This window comes from Rhinoderma darwinii, chromosome 7, assembly GCF_050947455.1.
Source record: "Rhinoderma darwinii isolate aRhiDar2 chromosome 7, aRhiDar2.hap1, whole genome shotgun sequence".
Lineage (NCBI taxonomy): Eukaryota > Metazoa > Chordata > Amphibia > Anura > Rhinodermatidae > Rhinoderma > Rhinoderma darwinii.
In genome coordinates, this window is record NC_134693.1 from 31238395 (window position 1) to 31258117 (window position 19723).

General features: G+C 40.4%; 2 protein-coding genes across 2 annotated transcripts in view; one reads left to right on the forward strand and one right to left on the reverse strand.

Annotated features, from left to right (window-relative positions):
* Nucleotides 1-14991, forward strand: part of NMNAT2 (nicotinamide nucleotide adenylyltransferase 2) — a 44207-nt gene extending 29216 nt beyond the window's left edge. The window contains exons 3-11 of the mRNA XM_075833123.1: nucleotides 3187-3254; nucleotides 4469-4547; nucleotides 4799-4929; nucleotides 6719-6795; nucleotides 8838-8882; nucleotides 8998-9074; nucleotides 9232-9333; nucleotides 9895-9962; nucleotides 12916-14991. Coding sequence (XP_075689238.1) covers nucleotides 3187-3254; nucleotides 4469-4547; nucleotides 4799-4929; nucleotides 6719-6795; nucleotides 8838-8882; nucleotides 8998-9074; nucleotides 9232-9333; nucleotides 9895-9962; nucleotides 12916-13018 — 750 coding nt within the window. The 3' untranslated portion in view covers nucleotides 13019-14991. The remainder of the gene's footprint in view (nucleotides 1-3186; nucleotides 3255-4468; nucleotides 4548-4798; nucleotides 4930-6718; nucleotides 6796-8837; nucleotides 8883-8997; nucleotides 9075-9231; nucleotides 9334-9894; nucleotides 9963-12915) is intronic.
* Nucleotides 14992-15074: 83 nt separating this feature from the next.
* LAMC2 (laminin subunit gamma 2) overlaps nucleotides 15075-19723 on the reverse strand; it is a 37260-nt gene continuing 32611 nt past the window's right edge. Inside the window, exons 20-23 of the mRNA XM_075833122.1 lie at nucleotides 18974-19173; nucleotides 17790-17948; nucleotides 16872-16971; nucleotides 15075-15559 (exon numbers count right to left, since the gene is read on the reverse strand). Of these exons, the coding sequence (XP_075689237.1) occupies nucleotides 15306-15559; nucleotides 16872-16971; nucleotides 17790-17948; nucleotides 18974-19173 (713 nt within the window). The 3' untranslated portion in view covers nucleotides 15075-15305. The remainder of the gene's footprint in view (nucleotides 15560-16871; nucleotides 16972-17789; nucleotides 17949-18973; nucleotides 19174-19723) is intronic.

The window sequence follows — 19723 nt, forward strand, 5'->3', positions numbered from 1 at the left end:
TCATATTTCTGTTCTTTTTACTACTTTTCTAAGTTTCTGCTATGTGCTACTGCGCATGGCCTCCCTCTCTGGACTGACCAGGCCGAATCGACAGTGCGTCTGCACTAAGTTCTAATTAACAGCTACGGCGCGTGCGCCGACCTGTCATATTCTGTTTTTTTCATTATTTTTCTAAGTCCCTGCTATCTGTCACTGCGCATGCGCCTCTCCTCTGAGCTATTCTGGCCGTACCGACAGTGCGCCTGCGCGGCCCGCTGCCTCCCATTGGTCTCCAGCTACAGCGATCCCCATTGGTTGGATCGCCGCCTCTGATGGCTGCTGCGTCTTGTCCCATTCTATTGGCGGCCTGTCTTCATACCCGCCCCCCACCCACGTCATCTTACATTCCCATAAGAGGATCAGTTCTCTCGCCGCGTCGCCATTAGCCCCGTGTACCCCTGAGGACGCTACTAGTTAGCGAAACATGTCGGGGGGGGGGCTCTGTTTATTTTAATTCCTGCCTTAGCTGAATTTACCTTGCGACTAGTTACATGGTATTTACTGGCTGTAACTGACCCCTTGTGTGTCGGCCAGCACTTACTCTCGTCTGTTTCAACACTTGCTGATCTCTTCAGTGAATTACCTCTACTTCAGCTCTAGGCAGTGACAGTTTTAAACCAATATATATGTGGTCTGTTTGTTTGCTATACGTAGCTTAATAAAAATTTGTAATTTATTCTTTACTATTAACGGGTGGTCAGGAAAAAGGGTTCTGTTTGCCTGCAGGCATCCCTCCTATTGATCATATTTATTGTACCTGCTGACTACCCAGGGTCACAATTGTTGTTTTTTGAGGCAAGAAAAGAACACCCCAGGAAAAATTTATATGCTGTGTTATACCTAGTGAAGGCCCTGAGGGAGATGCATGATACAGGTATTCAAAGAACAGCAAAGAGAGAATACTTGTGTCGTGCACCGCCCCCTCAGGCCCTGCACAAGCTTTTACACAGCGTATGAGTGGTGTATACCTTTAACTTATTTAAAGTTATATTACACATTAATAATGATCATTTTTACACTGGGTATATACTTAATATACTAAGATGATATATGGAAGTGCATCCGTTATAAACTACCAGACAGTACTGACATGCTGTATTTCAATCCAAGTGGTTTGATCAGCCGTATTTCATCACAGCAGGAAATCCTGAACCCTGTTTTTTACAGTTTTTTCCTTTGATGCTATTAAACTGTAGCGATACGATGTGTAAAAAACTGTAATTCTTTATGTACACATGAGTGACTATAGTATATAGAATACGTGAGAATTATATCAATTATTAGCACATTGAATTTCATCTCCTAAGCGAATATTCAAAGATTCTTTTATATTGTCTTGTATGCTTCTTATGCTTTTCCATTTTCAGATGATTCTTATCTAGCGTTTGTTATTTTTGGTGCCGACCTATCATTCTTCTCTCTCTCTGCCTTCAGCTTCCATTACTGTTCCTCACTCTTAAGCCAGCCAGGCTACCCCCCCCCCTCTTCTCCCTTCATGCTTTTAGCTCTTTTTAATGTCCTCCAAACTTTCAGCTTGATATCTTCTGTGCACAGAGCTTCACATTGATTATCGTTCATTTTTGATGCTCTGTCTTTCCTCCTCCTCAGCTATTTTCAGTTATCATCTCTTTCTCCTATAGGTTTGTCTGTAGTTTTATACCCTCAAATTATTAAAGACCCACATCACTCATCCACATTCTTCCCTCCGCACCACAATTTGGTTTACCTTTGACCCTCTGTCATTTTTGGAATCGTCATAGTGGCACACTGAGAGGGCCTCCACCACCCCTGATTAAAAATGAACACTATAATCCTGCCAAAATATTTTGCATTCATTTTTATCAAATGACTATTCATGGTCTATAGATATGTAGGAGATCAGCAGCACAACCAGGTCGATTTTCATCAGCAGGAAAGGACAACTCCCCAATCATGGATGGTGCACGAGCAAAAAGAGTCCCCGGTCCATGGGAAGCAAATGTATACAAATTGGTGAAAGGAACTTCAGCACTCCAACGAAAGTGTATTTTATTCACCAAGCATAAAAACACTTGCAACGTTTCAACCCAACATGGGTCTTTATTAAGCATAAAGACCCATGTTGGGTTGAAACGCTGCAAGTGTTTTTATGCTGGGTGAATAAAATAAACTTTCGTGTTTTGAGTGCTGCAGTTCCTTTCTCCAATTTGTATTCATGGCCTATAGACATCACAAAGAGTTTATCCTCGGCTCCGCCATTTTCTGGCTTTATTAGGGCAAGGTGCCACCTGCACCACCTTGGCTAACATTAGTTTTTCTTCTGCACTGTGAGTGTGGACTATAAGTTTATAAGCATATTTTCTGTCTCCTTTCTCTCCCAAAAAAGTGTTGAGGTTTCCATGGGCCTTCACTGGAAGATGGGGTAAAATTTTCTGCAGTTGGTCGAATTTATTTGCTAAGTTTGACATCTGTACTGAATCTGGACTAATTTCTAAAGAGTCAATGCAGGAAATTGTTTAAAAAGAAGCCATAAGATGGGCATACACATGAGCTGGCTGTTCACCAAATGTTTGCTCGGCGACTTTTTCTCCCGACTCCACCTTAAACAGGCATGCTCAACTCTTGTGCATGTTTATTTCGATTCCCTCCAGTGGGAACAAAGTAGAAGTCGGATGGCTCCATACACCTTAGTTTGTCAGCTGATCCTGACAAAATCGGTGGGTTCGGCTGACATTTATCTCACGTGTTGGTAAAGTCTTGCTCAAATTAACATTCTCACCTTTTTGTTTTTGGACTGTTTAGCTGACAGGGATCTTTGTAATACTTCCAAAGTAAATTCAATTACCAGCCATAAACTCCAGAGGGATAGTACCGTATTTTTATGAGCAAGCTGCTATAATCATGTGTGTTCACTTTATCAAACGATCGGTTTTGAAGAAATATAATTTTACCAATGGGATATATAATTGTCAAGAATTCATATGTATTTAGTATCATCATTTGTTTTTCTTTTAATTAAAATGCAGCATGTCCAATGGGTCTCTGGGCGTAAAATGTTTCTTGTGCTGATTTCTTTGTCTTTCCTTGTAATAGAATGCATCATCGGTGGTCTTGCTAATGTTTACGTTTTTCATGAACATGACTTGTCTTCTTCTGTTTCTTCTTTAGGGTCTGGTCTCAAGTCGGCATCGTCTGACTATGTGCCAGTTGGCTGTGCAGAACTCTGATTGGATTCGGTAAGATATGGCTTAAGGGGCATGGTATCAGTTCACAGAAAGGATGCCCTGAAGTTGGAAAAAATACAAAGAAGAGCAACGAAGCTAATAAGGGGCATGGAGAATCTAAGTTATGAGGAAAGATTAATAGAATTAAACCTCTTTAGTCTTAAAAAGAGACGACTAAGGCGGGACATGATTAACTTATATAAATATATGAATGGCACATACAAAATATATGGTGAAATCCTGTTCCATGTAAAACCCCCTCAAAAGACAAGGGGGCACTCCCTCCGTCTGGAGAAAAAAAGGTTCAATCTGCAGAGGCGACAATCCTTCTTTACTGTGAGAACGGTGAATTTATGGAATAGTCACCGCAGGAGCTGTCACAGCAGGGAGAGTAGATGGCTTTAAAAAAGGCTTAGATAATTTCCTAGAACGAAATAATATCAGCTTCTATGTCAAAGTGTAGAAATTTTTACCTTCCCTTTTCCCATCCCTTGGTTGGACTTGATGGACATGTGTCTTTTTTCAACCGTACTAACTATGTAACTATGTATCAATAACACATGATAGCGGATTACTATCAGCTATAATAACAAAACCTCTGTACCCAGGGATGGACTAGCACAACAGAATACCAGGGGTTCCACTGGTGGGGCCAGGCTCTGAAACAACAATAATGGGCCCTAAAGTTCCAGCAGAAGACAACCCCATTTGGAGATGACTGTGGAGCCACTTGCCACTAGGGTCTATTTTTTATGTAGTGATTCACAAATAACTTAGTAGATCCTATTGATGATATGTCCTTTGTGTGCAATGATAACAAAAAAAGTTTGAAAGTGGCCATGCACATGTTCTATATAGATGGCGGGTGGACATCAGAATAATTTTCTCTGTTGTGCCCAAGGAACCTCTGTTCAATATTGCTTATACCGGACTAACTTACAGCAGCTTTGAGATAGTATAGTTTATCTTTACCTCTGGTTGAAATGCTATCTTCAGAGGTAATATGTAGAGTAGATTGGAAATGCACAATGGAGACTTCTAAGAGGGTCAAATGTTACCCAAGAAAGCAGAAATCTCAACGATTGGAGGTAAAGATAAAGATATATAACACTAGACAGTTGTGCAAGGTTATTAAGAAACCGAGTCTATATTCAGAGCTTCAATAAAGTCATTCTTACTTTTTGCCTCCCTGTGTTGTTACTAGTATAAAATTTTCCTTTCTGCAGGGTAGACCCATGGGAGTGCTACCAGGATACTTGGCAGACCACCTGCAGTGTTTTGGAGCATCATCGAGACCTCATGAAGGTGAGACAAGTAATGTTCTGTGATGATGTATGGGGGGCAGACTGGATGACTATAAGAGCGCATCTGTACATTGTGTCCTACGCACTAGGTATGATGACATTGTACAAGGATAATATTTCTTGACTTTATTGTACTCTAGTAAGAAACCTTCACTGATGCGGTATATGCAAAAAATAAAATAGTGATATAGTATTCTTAAAAATACTATTTTTGCTACTAATAATAACAATTGACCCATTATTCCTTTCTAGAGAGTAACTGGCTGCATTCTGTCTAATGTGAACACACCGTCTGTCACACCAGTGATTAACCAAACCCTGAACCAGCCGACACAGCCCGTCTATCAAAACAACAATCTCACCACCAAGCCGACTGCAGGCAAGTGTGTTCATGATCGACATCCATGAGACTTTCCCTGGAGTCTCAACCACAACTCGTGTTCATTCTCCTGGGGACTCGATTGTGGGCAGGTCTTCAGATACTATTTTCAACCTACAGAATACGCAGCAACCTTGTGAAAACAAGAACGCTTTTGTCAACTGGTTGTCTGAGACCTTCAAACAGATCTTGCCATAGGAAACGTACCTCCCAACATTTTTGATAGTCAAACTTGTGTCAAAGATCTATATTTTCATTAATGCCCATATTCCTTAATAGTTTATTATCTAGGGATTGTCCTTCCAAAAGATGGAAAATTTGGAAGAAATAAGAAAGGGTTGGGTACACTTAAAGCCTATGTACACCTTTTTAAAGGGATTTTTTTTTAATGAAAATGTCAGTCGGTGTGATTGGTGCAACTTTATAAATAGTTTTTACTAAAAATGAATTGTACTTTTTGAGATACAGCTGCTTTGTATTCTCTATACAGAGAAGCTGTATATTTCGCTAAGACCTGAATCTGTCAGTCCCGTGGACCTGACGGGTTCAGTGTCAGCTGGTCCTGCGTGTCTCTGAACTTAGATGTGATGGATAACAGGTGGATCCTGCGTGTCAGAGACATGCAGGACCCGCTTTAGTTGAACCTGTCAGTCCCGCGGACCTAACAGGAGCAGGATTTAGCAAACTATACAGCTGCTCTGTATAGAGAATACAGAGCAGCTGTATCTCAAAAAGTATAACAAACTTTTAATAAAAACTATTTATAAAGTTGCACTAATCACACTGACTGACCTTTTTATTAAAAAAACCTCAATCCCTTTCATAGGTTTTCATAGCTTTTAAAGAGGCTCTGTCACTAGTTTAGTAATGCCCTATCTCCTAGCTAATAGGCGCTGTCACACTGATAATGCTAGTGAAAATTTTGTCCCAGAAAGTTTATTATTTTAGAAGTTATGAGCTTTTTGCTAAATATGCAAATTAGGCTATACTTGACAAGTGGGCGTCATCACCAGCGATTCTCCTGAGGTGGAGCCTCTGACGCTGTCCTATTAGCATGAAGCTGCTTTACACAGTGTGAGAGCCTGAGGCTGGAGGGAAGGGGCATCACTTCAAATAGCCATATCTCTGGCTGTGGACCACCTAGAACAATGGTTCTGATGGCATATGAAAGATGAGATTACAATCTTTCATATGGCACCAGGATCGCCGGAGGTATCACCAGTAGAAAACACAGTCGGTAATGGAAGCTGTGTACTATATGATCATGCAGGGCTGGGAAGAGAACTATATGACGCTGATTGTACAGCGTCATACAGAAAACATTACACCGTCCAGAGTGAAAAGAAGGAGTCACCTCCCATTTGGCAAGTATAGCCAAATTAGCATATTTAGAAAAAAGCTCATAACTTTGCAAATAATAAAAGTTTTTGAGAAAAAATTACGCTGTAGTTATCAGCATCATAGCGCCTATTAGATTAGATAGGAGATAGGGAATAAATAAATTTGTCACAGATCCTGTTTAATCATTATCCTAACTTAGATATTTTAGTGAAAATAAGTAACTGTTAATTAACCTGTTGTCCTGTGAAGTATACAAATAAAATCTGTTCATACCTGGAAGCCGTCAACAAGCCCATTGATCCTATGGATTGAAGTTAATAAAATAAATATATATGTATATAATAAAAAACCATGGCAAAAGGGCAAGTGTGAATTCTTAAAGTATATGTATTTTCATTTTATTAACACAACCATCTGTAATTGGGTAATTTCCATTGACTTCTGTTAGTGAGGATTTTGGGAAAAGTTGGAGAAGGACTGAGTCGTATGTGCTGTGTCCGTCCCAATCTGCAGCGTGTTACATTTGTGGGTAAGTTTGAGACACTTTATGTATATACAGTGTAAATACTTAAAAGGGTTGTCCGAGATTTTTAAGGTTACTAGACTGTTAAATCCCCCACTGAAACAGCGATGACGTCACGTACATCAGTCACAGTTTTCACATTTATCATTCATTAGTCTCGTGCTCTACGTGCAAGCATCACCGCTGAGGCCAGTGATAGGCAGCAGCGGTCAGGTGAATGATGTATGCGACGTCATCGATGCAGGAATGGTGAAGACCACCGGAGCATCGAAGCAGAAACAACGGGGGATTTAACACATAAAAATAACTTTTTTTATTTTATAACACTTTCTGCATTTACTTTTATTTATCTCAGACAACCCCAAACCAGTGCTGTGTCTTCTGTGTCCTGCAGAGGTCACTATAGCTGCTTTATTACAAGCCAGGGTATAAAACATTTAAAATGATTTTACAAGATTGTGTTCTTGTATTGTCCTCCCAATGGGATTGCTGCAGTCCAAAATATTTAACTAAACTATACTGCAATAAAGAGGAGCATATACTAGAGTTTTAGTGAAAGGTTTTCAAGAAAACAACTAACTTTTTATATAAAATGTGTCTTATATAAATATTAGTTAAAGTTTATAAAGAGAGTTGCTTACACAATTCACACACATGTATGCAAATGTTTCTGGAGGTTCTAAAAACTGGAAATATGTGAGGTAAAGTAGTGATTGATGTCCCTTGGTGTCTTGTTTTAGTAAAGTGATCGTCCTATTTGGACAGCTCCTGTCTATATTCCTTGTTAGGGTATATGGACATCAAAAAGGGGGCGTCACCTGTTTGGGACACCCCTCTATTAATCAGTGCGGGATAGTGGCTCCAACTTTGGTGTGTACTACATTGTTGCCCGTTGATTTTAGTGTGCACCATGTAATACCTCATTACTCCTGCAGCCGCCAATGCTGTAGCTTTAGAGTCTGTTGCAATTTTTTTGCGCGCTGATGCCTCTTTAACACAAGACATTACATAATTTTTAATACTTGCCACTATATTCAACCTAATAGGTGGGTATGGAAGCTAAATATGCCGTCTTGTTTCTCTAACCAGGACTAGACTTAATCTGGCCTGGAAACACAGAGATTTGTGATGACAGTATTCTCGGGGCAGCTGGATCACTTAAAACACTATTCTGATTAACTGCCTGAGTGTTAAAAGAAATTTGCTCCACTAAAAACTTCAGTCAAAGGATCCACTACTCCACCATGTCATCTGCATAGGGCAAGAACAGGCAGTTGGCCCCTTCAGCTTAAAGGGTAACTAAACTTTTAAAAAACTTTTGACATGTCATAGTGTCAAGTTTTGATTAGTGGGGTTCTGATCACTTAGACCCCCACCAATCGCTAAAACGAAGGTGTACGGGCTCAATAGAAAGTCTATGAGTCCGTACACCGCTTGCTCAGCTTTCGGAGGACAGCCGATCATAAATTAAGCGGCACAGCGCTCACCTGAGGGCTTCTGCTGCCGCATATTAGCAATCGGTAGGGTCTCAGTCCTCGGACACCACCGGACAAAACTTCTGACATGTCACTATGACACGTCAAAAGTTTTTTAAACGTTTAGTTAGACTTTACATATATTTTATTTAGTTCAAAAACTCCTGCATAGACATAGATTTAAAAGTTAACATTTTACCTACCTGCAGCCGTCACTAGAGGGAGTATAAGAACTTACTGCATACTGACTTATTATTGAGTTCAATGTAAAACAATATGCTGTGAGCCCTGAAGCTCCCTCTAGTGGTGACTGCAGGCAGTCAGAATGTTATCTTTTAAATCTATGTCTATGCAGGAGATTATTCGATCTGTATTAGAAAAATGGCGATCCAGGGCAAACATTCCCTTAAAGGCACTGCTTGGTAACTCTGTTAACCCTTGATTCTAACCATTAAAGAGGAACACTCTCCCTTTGTTAACTTACAAATATGAAGACATGAGTCTGTAGATGAAGGGCAATGCATCTGGTCATATGTGACTTTCCTTAACTGGTTTTGTAATTTTATTTGACAGATGAAAATGCAAACTTGGGCACAGTTATGAGGTATGAAGAAATAGGTAAGTGCCAGTAGCAGACAGTATTGTGGGGCTGGTAGTGTTGAGGTGGCACTCTCTCTATGATACTGTTGAAGTTGGTCTTCTCACTCATACACTTGCTGTCCTTCCTACCCAGAGCTGCGGATCTTGCTCCTGTGTGGTAGTGACCTGCTTGAGTCATTTTGTATCCCTGGCCTCTGGAATGAGTCAGATGTGAGTATTGTTCCTTATGTTGTCTAGAGCCCCTACTTTCATTCTCCTTCCTTGTATGACTGACGTGTTGAGTTTTGTGTTATGGGTGACTGGATAATGACTTGATGTCTGGATTTCTTTGTTCCTTGATGTACTGTGTACCTATATTTCCCTGTAGATGGAGGTGATTGTCGGAGATTTTGGCATTGTAGTTGTGCCACGTGATGGTACAGACACTGAGCAAATCATGAATCACTCATCCGTTCTCCGTAAATACAAGGTGTGTTCTACTCTTATCTATAATCTTTTACTCATTGATAAACCAAATGTTTCACTTAGCAACAACAAATATGTTATTTTATTCATTACAATAAAGGAATTTTTGAAAATTGAGACATTGTGCTAAACCATGGGCCACGTCGCTTTGACAGTTTCAGGGAATATAAATGATGAGATGATCTGTAAATTATTGTTATTTGCTTCTTTGCTGTATTCTTCCAGAAGAAGAAAAAAAACAAAGCCTCATATTTCAAAGAAATTCAGCACAACTTATATATATGAAGCAGGAAGACTTAACATTTGCGCTACACGTCTCCATTCCAATTTCTTATAGGAAAGGGTTGGTGTGACCCTTCACCCAGCTGCACCTCCTAATATTGCAGTGCCTGTGGAGAGCAACAGGGTTAAACCACCCAAAAAGGAGAGAAATGGCACTAACCTGAGCTGATGCCCCATCTCCGTTATCCACATGGCAGCTGTAATGGCTGCATATATTATGGAGAATATACATCACATAACTTCTTAGACTTTTAACATACTAAAACTGGTCCTTCCCTTACAGAACAACATCCTTGTGGTTAAAGATGACATCAACCATCCGATGGCTCATGTGAGCTCCACAAAGAGCAGGTAATACATATACCATTCCCAAGTGTAAGTCTTCCATGCACGCTGGTTTCTGGAAGACTCTATTTAGTGGCCTACTTAACATGAATTAATATTTGATTTGAATCAATACATTTCCATCAGGGACGGTGGGAAAGTTCAGTCTGTATATGAGCAGGACTTGCCAGAGCAGGTGGCTTTGCTCCATAGTTTATCGAATTTGGTCACCTTCAAAGTGGTTGTCTTGGAAAAAGAACTAGTGGTTTGGTCACTTGACCTCTCCCTTTTTGTATGAAAGCTTGATGGGGTATTCTAGGATTTTTAATCGATGTCTTATTATTATACGGTTGGTGGGGTGTTGGCTGCAGCACCTTAATTGTTTATCCAGGCACAGCCACACACTCGTCTTGACTATTCAAGTGAACAGGACTGAGCTGCAGTACCAGGCAAAGCCACACTCATAGGAACATCGCTGTGCCTGGATAAATAATGAAGCGGCTGCAATGCTCCAGGGAGAACCGCGGTTCCTTCATTCTGATTATTGGTGAATGTCTCAAGGGTTAGACCCTGACGAATCATACATTGATGGTCTGTCCTAAAAATAGGGAATAAATTGGAAATCCCCAAAAACCTTTAAAGGCTATCTAAATGTTTGTTAGTGTTTTTTTTTAAAAAATAAAAAATTATATATATATATATATATATATATATATATATATAAAGGTGTATTAGTGTGTACTAATAAACTTTGTAAATACAAATTATTAAAAATAATTTTTACCTTTTAAGATACAGCTGCTCTGTATTCTCTATTCAGAGCAGCTGTATCGTTCGCTGTTCACTAAATCCATCAGTCCCGCGGACCTGACGGGTTCAGTGACAGCGGGTCCTGCGTCTCTGACACGCAGGATCCACCTGTTATCTATCACATCTAAGTTCATAACTTAGATGTAACAGTTTACAGGTGGATCCTGCGTGTCAGACACGCAGGACCCGCTGTCACTGAACCCGTCAGGCCGCGGGACTGACAGATTTAGTGAACAGCGAACGATACAGCTGCTCTGAATAGAGAATACAGTGCAGTTGTATCTTAAAAAGCATTTTTAATAAAATGTATTTACAAAGTTTATTAACACATACTAATACATATTTCTAGTCAAAACCAAAACAAAACACTTTCAAACATTTACATAGCCCTTAAATGTAAATTTCATTTTCAATTTTTCTTCGTAAAGGTTTTCAGATCTGGAAATATTTAATAGTTATTATGGTGGCAGACATTTATTTGGGACATCCTGTTTTTCTCTGGCCCAAAATAGCCTCTTACAGGAAACATTAGAGTACATTCAACCGCAAAGCAAAGGGTGATAGGATAGAGGCTCTGTCACCACATTATAAATGCCCTATCTCTTACATAATGTGATCGGCGCTGTAATGTAGATCACAGCAGTGGTTTTTATTTTGAAAAACTATCAATTTTGACGGAGTAATGACCTTTTTTAGATTTATGCTAATGATTTTCTTAATAGACAACTGAGCGTGTTTTTACTTTTTGACCAAGTGGGCGTTGTAAAGAGAAGTGTATGACGCTGACCAATTAGTGACCAATCAGCGTCATTCACTTCTCCCCATTCATGTACTCAGCACGTAGTGATCTGTCACTTACTCACACATTAACGTTACTGTAGTGCCTTGAGAGTAAATAGACATCACCTCCGGCCAGGACACGATGTGTGTTTACAATCCCAACACTTTGGTAACGTTTGTGTGGGACTTAATGACAGCAAGGGTGATCTCGCGAGATCACGCTGTAAATGACAGCAGAACGTGATCTCGATATGATGTGCTGTAAGTTCCACACAAACGTTACCGAAGTGTTGGGATTGTGAATAGGCATCGCGTCCTGGCTGAAAGTGATGTCTATTCACTCTCAAGACACTTCAGTAACGTTAATGTGTGAGTAAGTGACAGCAAGCGTGATCTAGCAAGATCGCGATGTCTGAGTACATGAATGGAGAGAAGTGTATGACGCTGATTGGTCAGTGATTGGTCAGCATCATACACTTGTCTTTACAACGCCCACTTCGTCAAAAAGTAAAAACACGCCCAGTTGTCTTTTAAGAAATCATTAGCATAAATCTAAAATCGGTTATAACTCCGTCAAAATTGATCATTTTTCGAAATAAAAAACACTGCTGTAATCTACATTACAGCGCCGATCATGTTATGTATAAGATAGCACTTATAATGTGGTGACAGAGTCTCTTTAAGTTTAGTGTTGCTTTAACTACATAAAAATTAGTATACAATGTGTACTCAATATCTTTTAGATAAATACTGCAGATATAGGAGGATCAATAATAATATAACCAAGTAACTCAGTCACGCACGCAAAAGGCACTTAACAGCTCTGTGTGTCATCAGCGTATGATGCGCGGCTGCGTGATTTTCGCGCAGCCGCCATCATTATGACACTCTGTTTGTATGTTTGTAAACAGAAAAGCAGGTGGTGCTTTTCTGTTTTCAATCATACTTCTTACTGCTGTTGCGCGAATCACGCGCGCCCCACGGAAGTGCTTCCGTGTGGTGCGCGTGATTTTCACGCACCCATTGACTTCAATGGGTGCGTGATGCGCGAACAGTGCAGAAATATAGGACTGTCTGCACGGCCCTATAAGGCTAACATAGGTCCGTGCGACGCGCGTGAAAATCATGCGCATTGCACGGACGTATTACACGCTCATGTAAATCCTCCCTTAAGTATATTACGCCTCCCACCTCAGAAGCGCAAAATAAGATTTTTTAAAAATATATATATATCTTTTTAGTTTGTTGAAACTGGTGCTGCAATTTTTTATAGATGTGCCGAAATGATGTAGTAGATGGTGCCGAGACTGCAGTTGCAGATTCCTCCTATCATAGCAGTGTAGAAGTTGCATATACAGCCCAGCTGATGCCCATTTTTTGTCTCCTTCAGGTTGGCCCTGCAGCATGGAGATGGACACGTGGTGGATTACTTGGTGCAACCTGTCATTGACTATGTTCTGAAAAGTCAGCTTTATATCAATACATCGGGGTGACCAGTGGTTCCTAGTTTAGGTGTAGCCTTGTTCTCACCTCAATCATCACGATACAATGTGTTATTACCCACTACTCACCACAGTCTCCTCACGGATCATGATACCTCTTTTACCCCACTCATTACGGTCCTGCTCACCTCTATGCCTTACTCATTCACTTATAAGATCCTATGACTCCAAAGCCCAAGGTGGGGGAACACTTGCTGTACTTCTGATGGAAGTGTTTGGGGCAGTGTTTTTCTGGTGTGTTTAAACATTAGAACCATTCTGGGTATATTATGGGGAGGGTAGGGTATAATATAACCCATTCAATGCCCTGCACATCATGCCACACTGAGTGGGCATATATTTATTCCCGTTAGTCAGATTTTGAGGGTGGGAGTTTGAGTATGATTCATTTATTACTTTCCAAAAATAAATTGTTTTTCTCTTTTATTAGTGGTAATTGGGAATAAGTCCAATATCCCTGTCCTTTTTCTATTAATAGAGGACTGTGGGTAGCCGGGGAAGGGGATTGTTGCTGCATTCCCCCCATAAGCATTCTGCATGCAACGAGCATGTTCTTCCTGTGCTTATAACTCCATGGTGTTATCATAACCTTTATGAACCCCCTGCCCAGGAGGAAAAGGCATGTGAATCACTAAAACCTGCAGAGATAATCAGGGAACTAGTGGAGAACCTTAGAAAAAGGCCCTAATATAAAAGGACAATATATTTTTGACACAGGATCTTCAGCAGAAGTTGCTGAGAGTTCCTAGGTGCAAGCTATTTTGGAAGCACACCTGTATGTAGTCTCAGTATTCAATCCCGCCATGTCAAGATGGTGTCTTAGACCGTATGTATAGCCCCCCTTTCTGAATTTATGACTTTTAATGTCCGCTTTAACAAATCAGAACTCGTGTGATTTCACAATAGATGAGATAGCAGATTTCAGGGCGTCATTGTGCAGTGCAATTTGAAACCATACACCCATTAACCTTTAAATCCAGTATGTATGGGCTTTTTATAGGTATCAGCACTCATGCATGAGCTAAATTGGACTTGCTAGCATTTACTTGGATATAAGGGATCTCAGATTTTTTTTGTTGGCTATAACAATCTTAAAGAAGCATATAAAGTGTTAGTGTCGTTATTACTTAGCCACAAACAGATTGTAGAAAAACATAAAATACAATATAAAGATACAGTTGAAAGGGCTATCGTTGATCATGAGTATTGTAGACTGTAGGTACTGATACGAAATGAACACTAAAATTAGACATTTATTGACTCATAATATAAAAATTGATATCAGCGGTGGACAACATACCATGATAGTCACTGCTAACTCCACAGGCCCAACACCCTAGTAAGGCATTGTCTACATGATCCCACTAATGATAGTGGATTGATGCTCCGGGGACCCTCTGCATACACCTTTCCTAAAATATTTTCATATTAGCCAGCATGCTTATTTTCATAGTTATACAATTTATGGAGCCTATACCATATAAACATGCCTTGTATAGATCAGTGTTCATCCCTCCTCATCATATGTTGGCTTGTCTTTCTTTACGGCATGTAATGAATGAATTTCCTACAAAACGCGAATGGAGTGGGCTCCAAGAAGATCGGATGCTCACTATGGGAATGATAAGGTGGTCCAATGTCCGATTTAATGACTTGTAGGTACGGATTATTACCATCCCTTTTGACCTGTTTCTGGGACCCATTTACAATAGGCACACTTGCAGGCAGATTAAGTGAAATCAAAGCATAGGAACAATTGAATTTCCTGTGTCCATAAAGAGCTGAGAATGAAGGACCAGAAGGGGTTAATAGAAACGTTTATGTAAATTGTGCAAAAAGAATAATTAGAAAAAGTTTGGGTTAGTCTCTTATTTGGAGGGGTTGACTGCAGATCTTTGACTAGTGTGTGGTTTTGTTCATATTAATGTTGCTGTTTTACCAATAAAGATTTTGCTTTGCTAGAATGCGTGAGCTGTGATATTGCCAAAAACGGGAGTGGTAGAATTTGATCATATTTTATTAATAAATAAATAGAAACAGTACAAAGCAGATTTTCAGTGGTCTCTATGAGAGAGACAAAGTTCATTCTTTCAGGTAGTTCTATATTCGAGTGTCCTCTCTCAACCGTGTCCAAAACAGAATATATTTCCTTAAATAAAATACATCACTGGGTGATTGTGTGCTCGAATACTGCAGCATATTGCACCCAGTATGGGTGAGGTGGAATGGTCTTGTGTCTTGGTGCCTCTTTGATGAACCAGCACTGTGATCTGTGCTTTCAAGGTCTTTCTATGGCAGCGGTATTGTAGCACCCTGGCGGCAGAGCTTCACGTATATCACGCAGGTTTTGGATATCAAAGAGAGTTTGTTGAATCTCTTTCTCTAAAATGAGAATTTCCTGTTTTTGATTATTAGCAGCCATCTCCAACACCTCCAAAGCCGGCTTAAGCTCCCCAGTGACAGTTCTCCGAGCGGACTGCATACTAAGATCTAGAGCTCTTAACGCGTCTTCACTTCCATCTACAGGCTGGTCTGAAAAATAAAAGAAAAACACAATTTAGAGGCAAATGCATTGTGATAATTACCAAGAGTTATGGTTAAAACAATTTTATAAACATGAATATTCATTCTCTCTCAACAGCTAGCGTTCACCTGGTCATATTTGTGGTCTATGATCCAGTCTGTATTGGAGTCAATCCAAATCAAAAGCATATAGGTTTCGGTGCACAATGATGCAAGTCGTCGACATTTACATATGGCAGACTATGCATTGAAATAATTCATAGACATGGTCATCATTGGACATGGTGGTGGTTGTGGGGCAAATACTTGGGTATTTATCATCTTTTTCATCACTAATTGCAAAAAAAGGGTTTTTATTCCATAGTCTAGGGAAGTGGATAGAGACCTGCAAATCATTCCTAAAAGCTGTATGTGTGCTTTACACCAGCAGTGGAACGATTTGTATAACTCCAACTACGATTCCTAAATAACGTATAGACCTTCTCTTTTTTGGATTTGTGATGGCAATGATGCAAATATTTCCTGCTTTATAAAGGGAATATCTACTCTATAGACTTTCATCTCAGCACATTATAGCTTATCTGGTTATCCTTTATAGTAAACCAGATTGAATTTCAGGTCAAAGATGTTGTTTAGGGTAAGACCTTATGCACACAGCAAAGACGTATGCATATTACAGAGCTGTAGTCATTTTGTGTGCCACCACATGCTGCCTGCGCACTATGTATTTTTCCCTAGAAACAATGGTTCTAGGGGAGAATACTTCAGTGATATAGCATTCGGTGGAATATGCCACAATTATTTTACTGACAGGTTCCATATGAATCTGTGAGAAGAAACTTCAGTTTGTATAAAATCGGAGGAACACTAAGGTACAATATAAGCCTACAAAATAATATGGGAGCATATTAAGGGTTTTTACAGCATACATCTGTAATACAGCCAGGCGTGGCACCCCACTTTTGGTCACCTGACCAACTCTTTTACACTTCACTATAATAAATCAGTGCATAGGATTGCAAATGTTAAACATATATCAGAGCCAGTAGAAAAGAATTATGTAATATCTATTGGAAAAACATGAATGTAGCAGATTTGGCTTAGGACAAATTGCAAAGGAGCCACTGGCCACAAAGGATATACATTCCGGGCAGTATTTATCTAATTTTTTCCATGAAATATGACTTGTGGTAGCAAAGACCATCAAAGGCTATAAAGACACAACCGGTGCTGAATTTCTAATAGCTCAATAGTAATTCGATCAGTTCGAGATGAAAGGATAACTCACAAAGTGAAAATATAATTTATCACAGTCTCTTACCCAATAAGCTCAGTACATGATCAAGGACATTCAACGTTGCTGTTACAGCATCAAAGGTGCCACTGGCGCTAGCCTCGGCTTCTAGAGCACTTACAGCAATCTAAAGGATGACAAAGAAAATGAGAAAAGTATGTCCAGATGGCTCCAAAAACTTCATAGCCCAGATAAGCGTAATAGTCTCCTCATAGTTTCAAATCTATTTACACCTCTTGCACACAACTGAGTTCGGGTTGTGAAAAACGGTCCGTGTGTCGGCCGGATTTCCCAGCCCAACCGCGGTACAGGTGAACGGGACTCCTGCTATCACAGACATTTTATGATGCTTGGAGTCCCTGCCTCCTTACGGAACTGCTGTTCCGTACTGTACAATTTTATTCAGTACGAAATAGCAGTTCCGTGAGGAGGCAGAGACTCTTAGCATCATAAAATGTCTGTGATGGCAGGAGTCCTATTCACCTGCACCGCGGTCGGGCCCGAACTTGGTCATGAGCAAGAGGTGTCACTCAGTAATGAAGACACTTAGTGATATATCTAGGAAATGTGGACTTAAAGGGGTTATACAGGTTTAGAAAACATGGCTGCTTGCTTCCAAAAACACCACCACACCTGTCCATGGGTTGTGTCTGATATTGCAGCTCATTGAAGTGAATAGAGCTAAGATGCAATACCGCACACAACCTGCGGACAGGTGTTGCGCTATTTTTGGAAGAAAGCAACCATGTTTTTCAAATTCTGTGCAACCCTTTTAAAGCAAGAGCGCATGAAACATTCCTTGAAGTCTCTTCTGAATGAACCCAATGACATTTTAGAACATCAATTATTGAATGCATCACAGGCTACAGGAAAATCTCACTATTAAATAATGCTTCAAATTGGCTTAAATATAGCCTAAGTGATATTTAGTAAGAGGTTTCCTACCCCTTGAGCTGCCGTACTGTCTTGTTCTGCAACCCGAGTCCTGTCATCCAGGTCTCCAGATGTTCCAGTAACCATCTTGCCCAATTGTGCAAATTCTCGCTCTAAAGTCAAGGCCAGTTCAGCAGTACTATTTGCATCAAGGCTTATCTGCGTCATGTCCTGAGAAGCAGAGCACAGAATGTATTATACAAGATAATCTAAACATAGCATCTCCTCATCATTACAGGAACACTATGCAAATTTTAACATGGAACAGTGTTGTGTTCATCCCTCTAGACCAAAGGGCCTACACCTCTGCACTTTTTCCTGGGTGGTAAGGAGTATTCATTGTAGCATGGCATTGGGTGGACTCTACTCACCTCTGCTTGTCAACCCGAAGGTACCATGCCTATGTCACATGTGGCTACAAGTTATAAGTTGGGGACCCCTGTCCTAGACACATGAACAAATAAGCTATAACATAAGTTTTTTCTGATGATTGCAACAGAATTGAAAAAACAAAAGGAATCTCTTCCAGTAATACATGTTGGATGTAAGTTCTGTGTGTCCAGGATGCTGCTGCCTTTACTAGCTCTCATGTATCAGCACAGCTTCATTCCTGTACTGCTTTGTGTTTTACCGCCGTTGGGGGATTTCTTGTCCCTTGTGTGCACAGACACTACAGCTGAGGAGTGTGCGATGCCTCCTTTCCACCCCCTGCAGAATCTGCCCCCTCCCCCTGCAGACTGTCTTGTATGGGCTTTCCTTCCTATCTTTACTCTAATTCAATACGATCTGCCCTCCCTGAGCACTTGGATGCTTTTTCCCCTCTACATTCTGCTCTGTACCAACTTCTCTGCGTCCCTGCTGCTATCTCTAAGGCCTTATTCACACCAATGTATTTCTCGTCCGTCTGCTGTCTGTTTTAACAACGGACCACACACTGACCCATACAAGTCAATGGGGCTATTTACACAACTTTTTTTTTCCAATGAAGCATGTGTCTGGTCTCTTTTTTCCGGACCAGACTCTCCCAGTGAAGTATATTGGTGCATGAAAAGAAAACGGAGAGCACAGGAGCGGCATCCGTGTGCTGTCCATTGGGAATGACAAATCTTAGATACCAAGACAGGGCTATACACAGCAGACATCTAGCTGCTATTTATATTATCAAATCCCTAAGATTTCACTAGTGTCAGATTTACCTGTTGTATTGCGGTTGTAATACTTTGTGCTTCTCTGGCATTTCCAATTGCTGTGCCAGCATCCTTTTCTGCCCCCTTCAGTGCTGCTTCTGCTCTTTCTGTAGTCCCTATAGCTGCTTGAGTTTGGCGCATGATCTGTGGGAGACGTCTCAGTGCATCTTCAGCTTCGGTGCGACGATCCCCTACCGTGTCTCCAAATCCTAAGAAGGTTAAAATATGATGATTGGGTTGAACTTACAAGATTCTATGATGTCAGAGTTACTACCCATCATGTAAATAGTGCAACTATATTCTGCAGGACTGTCAGCATGAATTCATACACATTAATCCCGGTTAACAGTGGTGCTCACAATCTAATTTCCATAACTTAAAATGGATCTGTCACCATACTATGCTGCCATATTTGAGGGCAGCATAGTATGAATACAGGTCTGCTCTACTTTTAACCCAAACAGCACCAAAAATATAATGCCATTTGGCTAATGGAGCCGAATAAAAATACATCGAACTCATAGTTATAAGTCTGCTGTATTCCTGAATGGAGAGCTCCCCCTGTCCATTTCACCAGTGACTGACGGGCTCTGGTATATCTGCATTTTTTTCACTGGAGCCATCAGTCACTGGTGAGGGGGCAGGAGTAGGCGGGTAGACCTCTCTCCTCATGAATACCACGGACTCTTAACTATGAATACACTGTATTCTTTATTAACCAAACAGTAGACCTCCCCCTGTTTCTGTAGACCTCTCCTG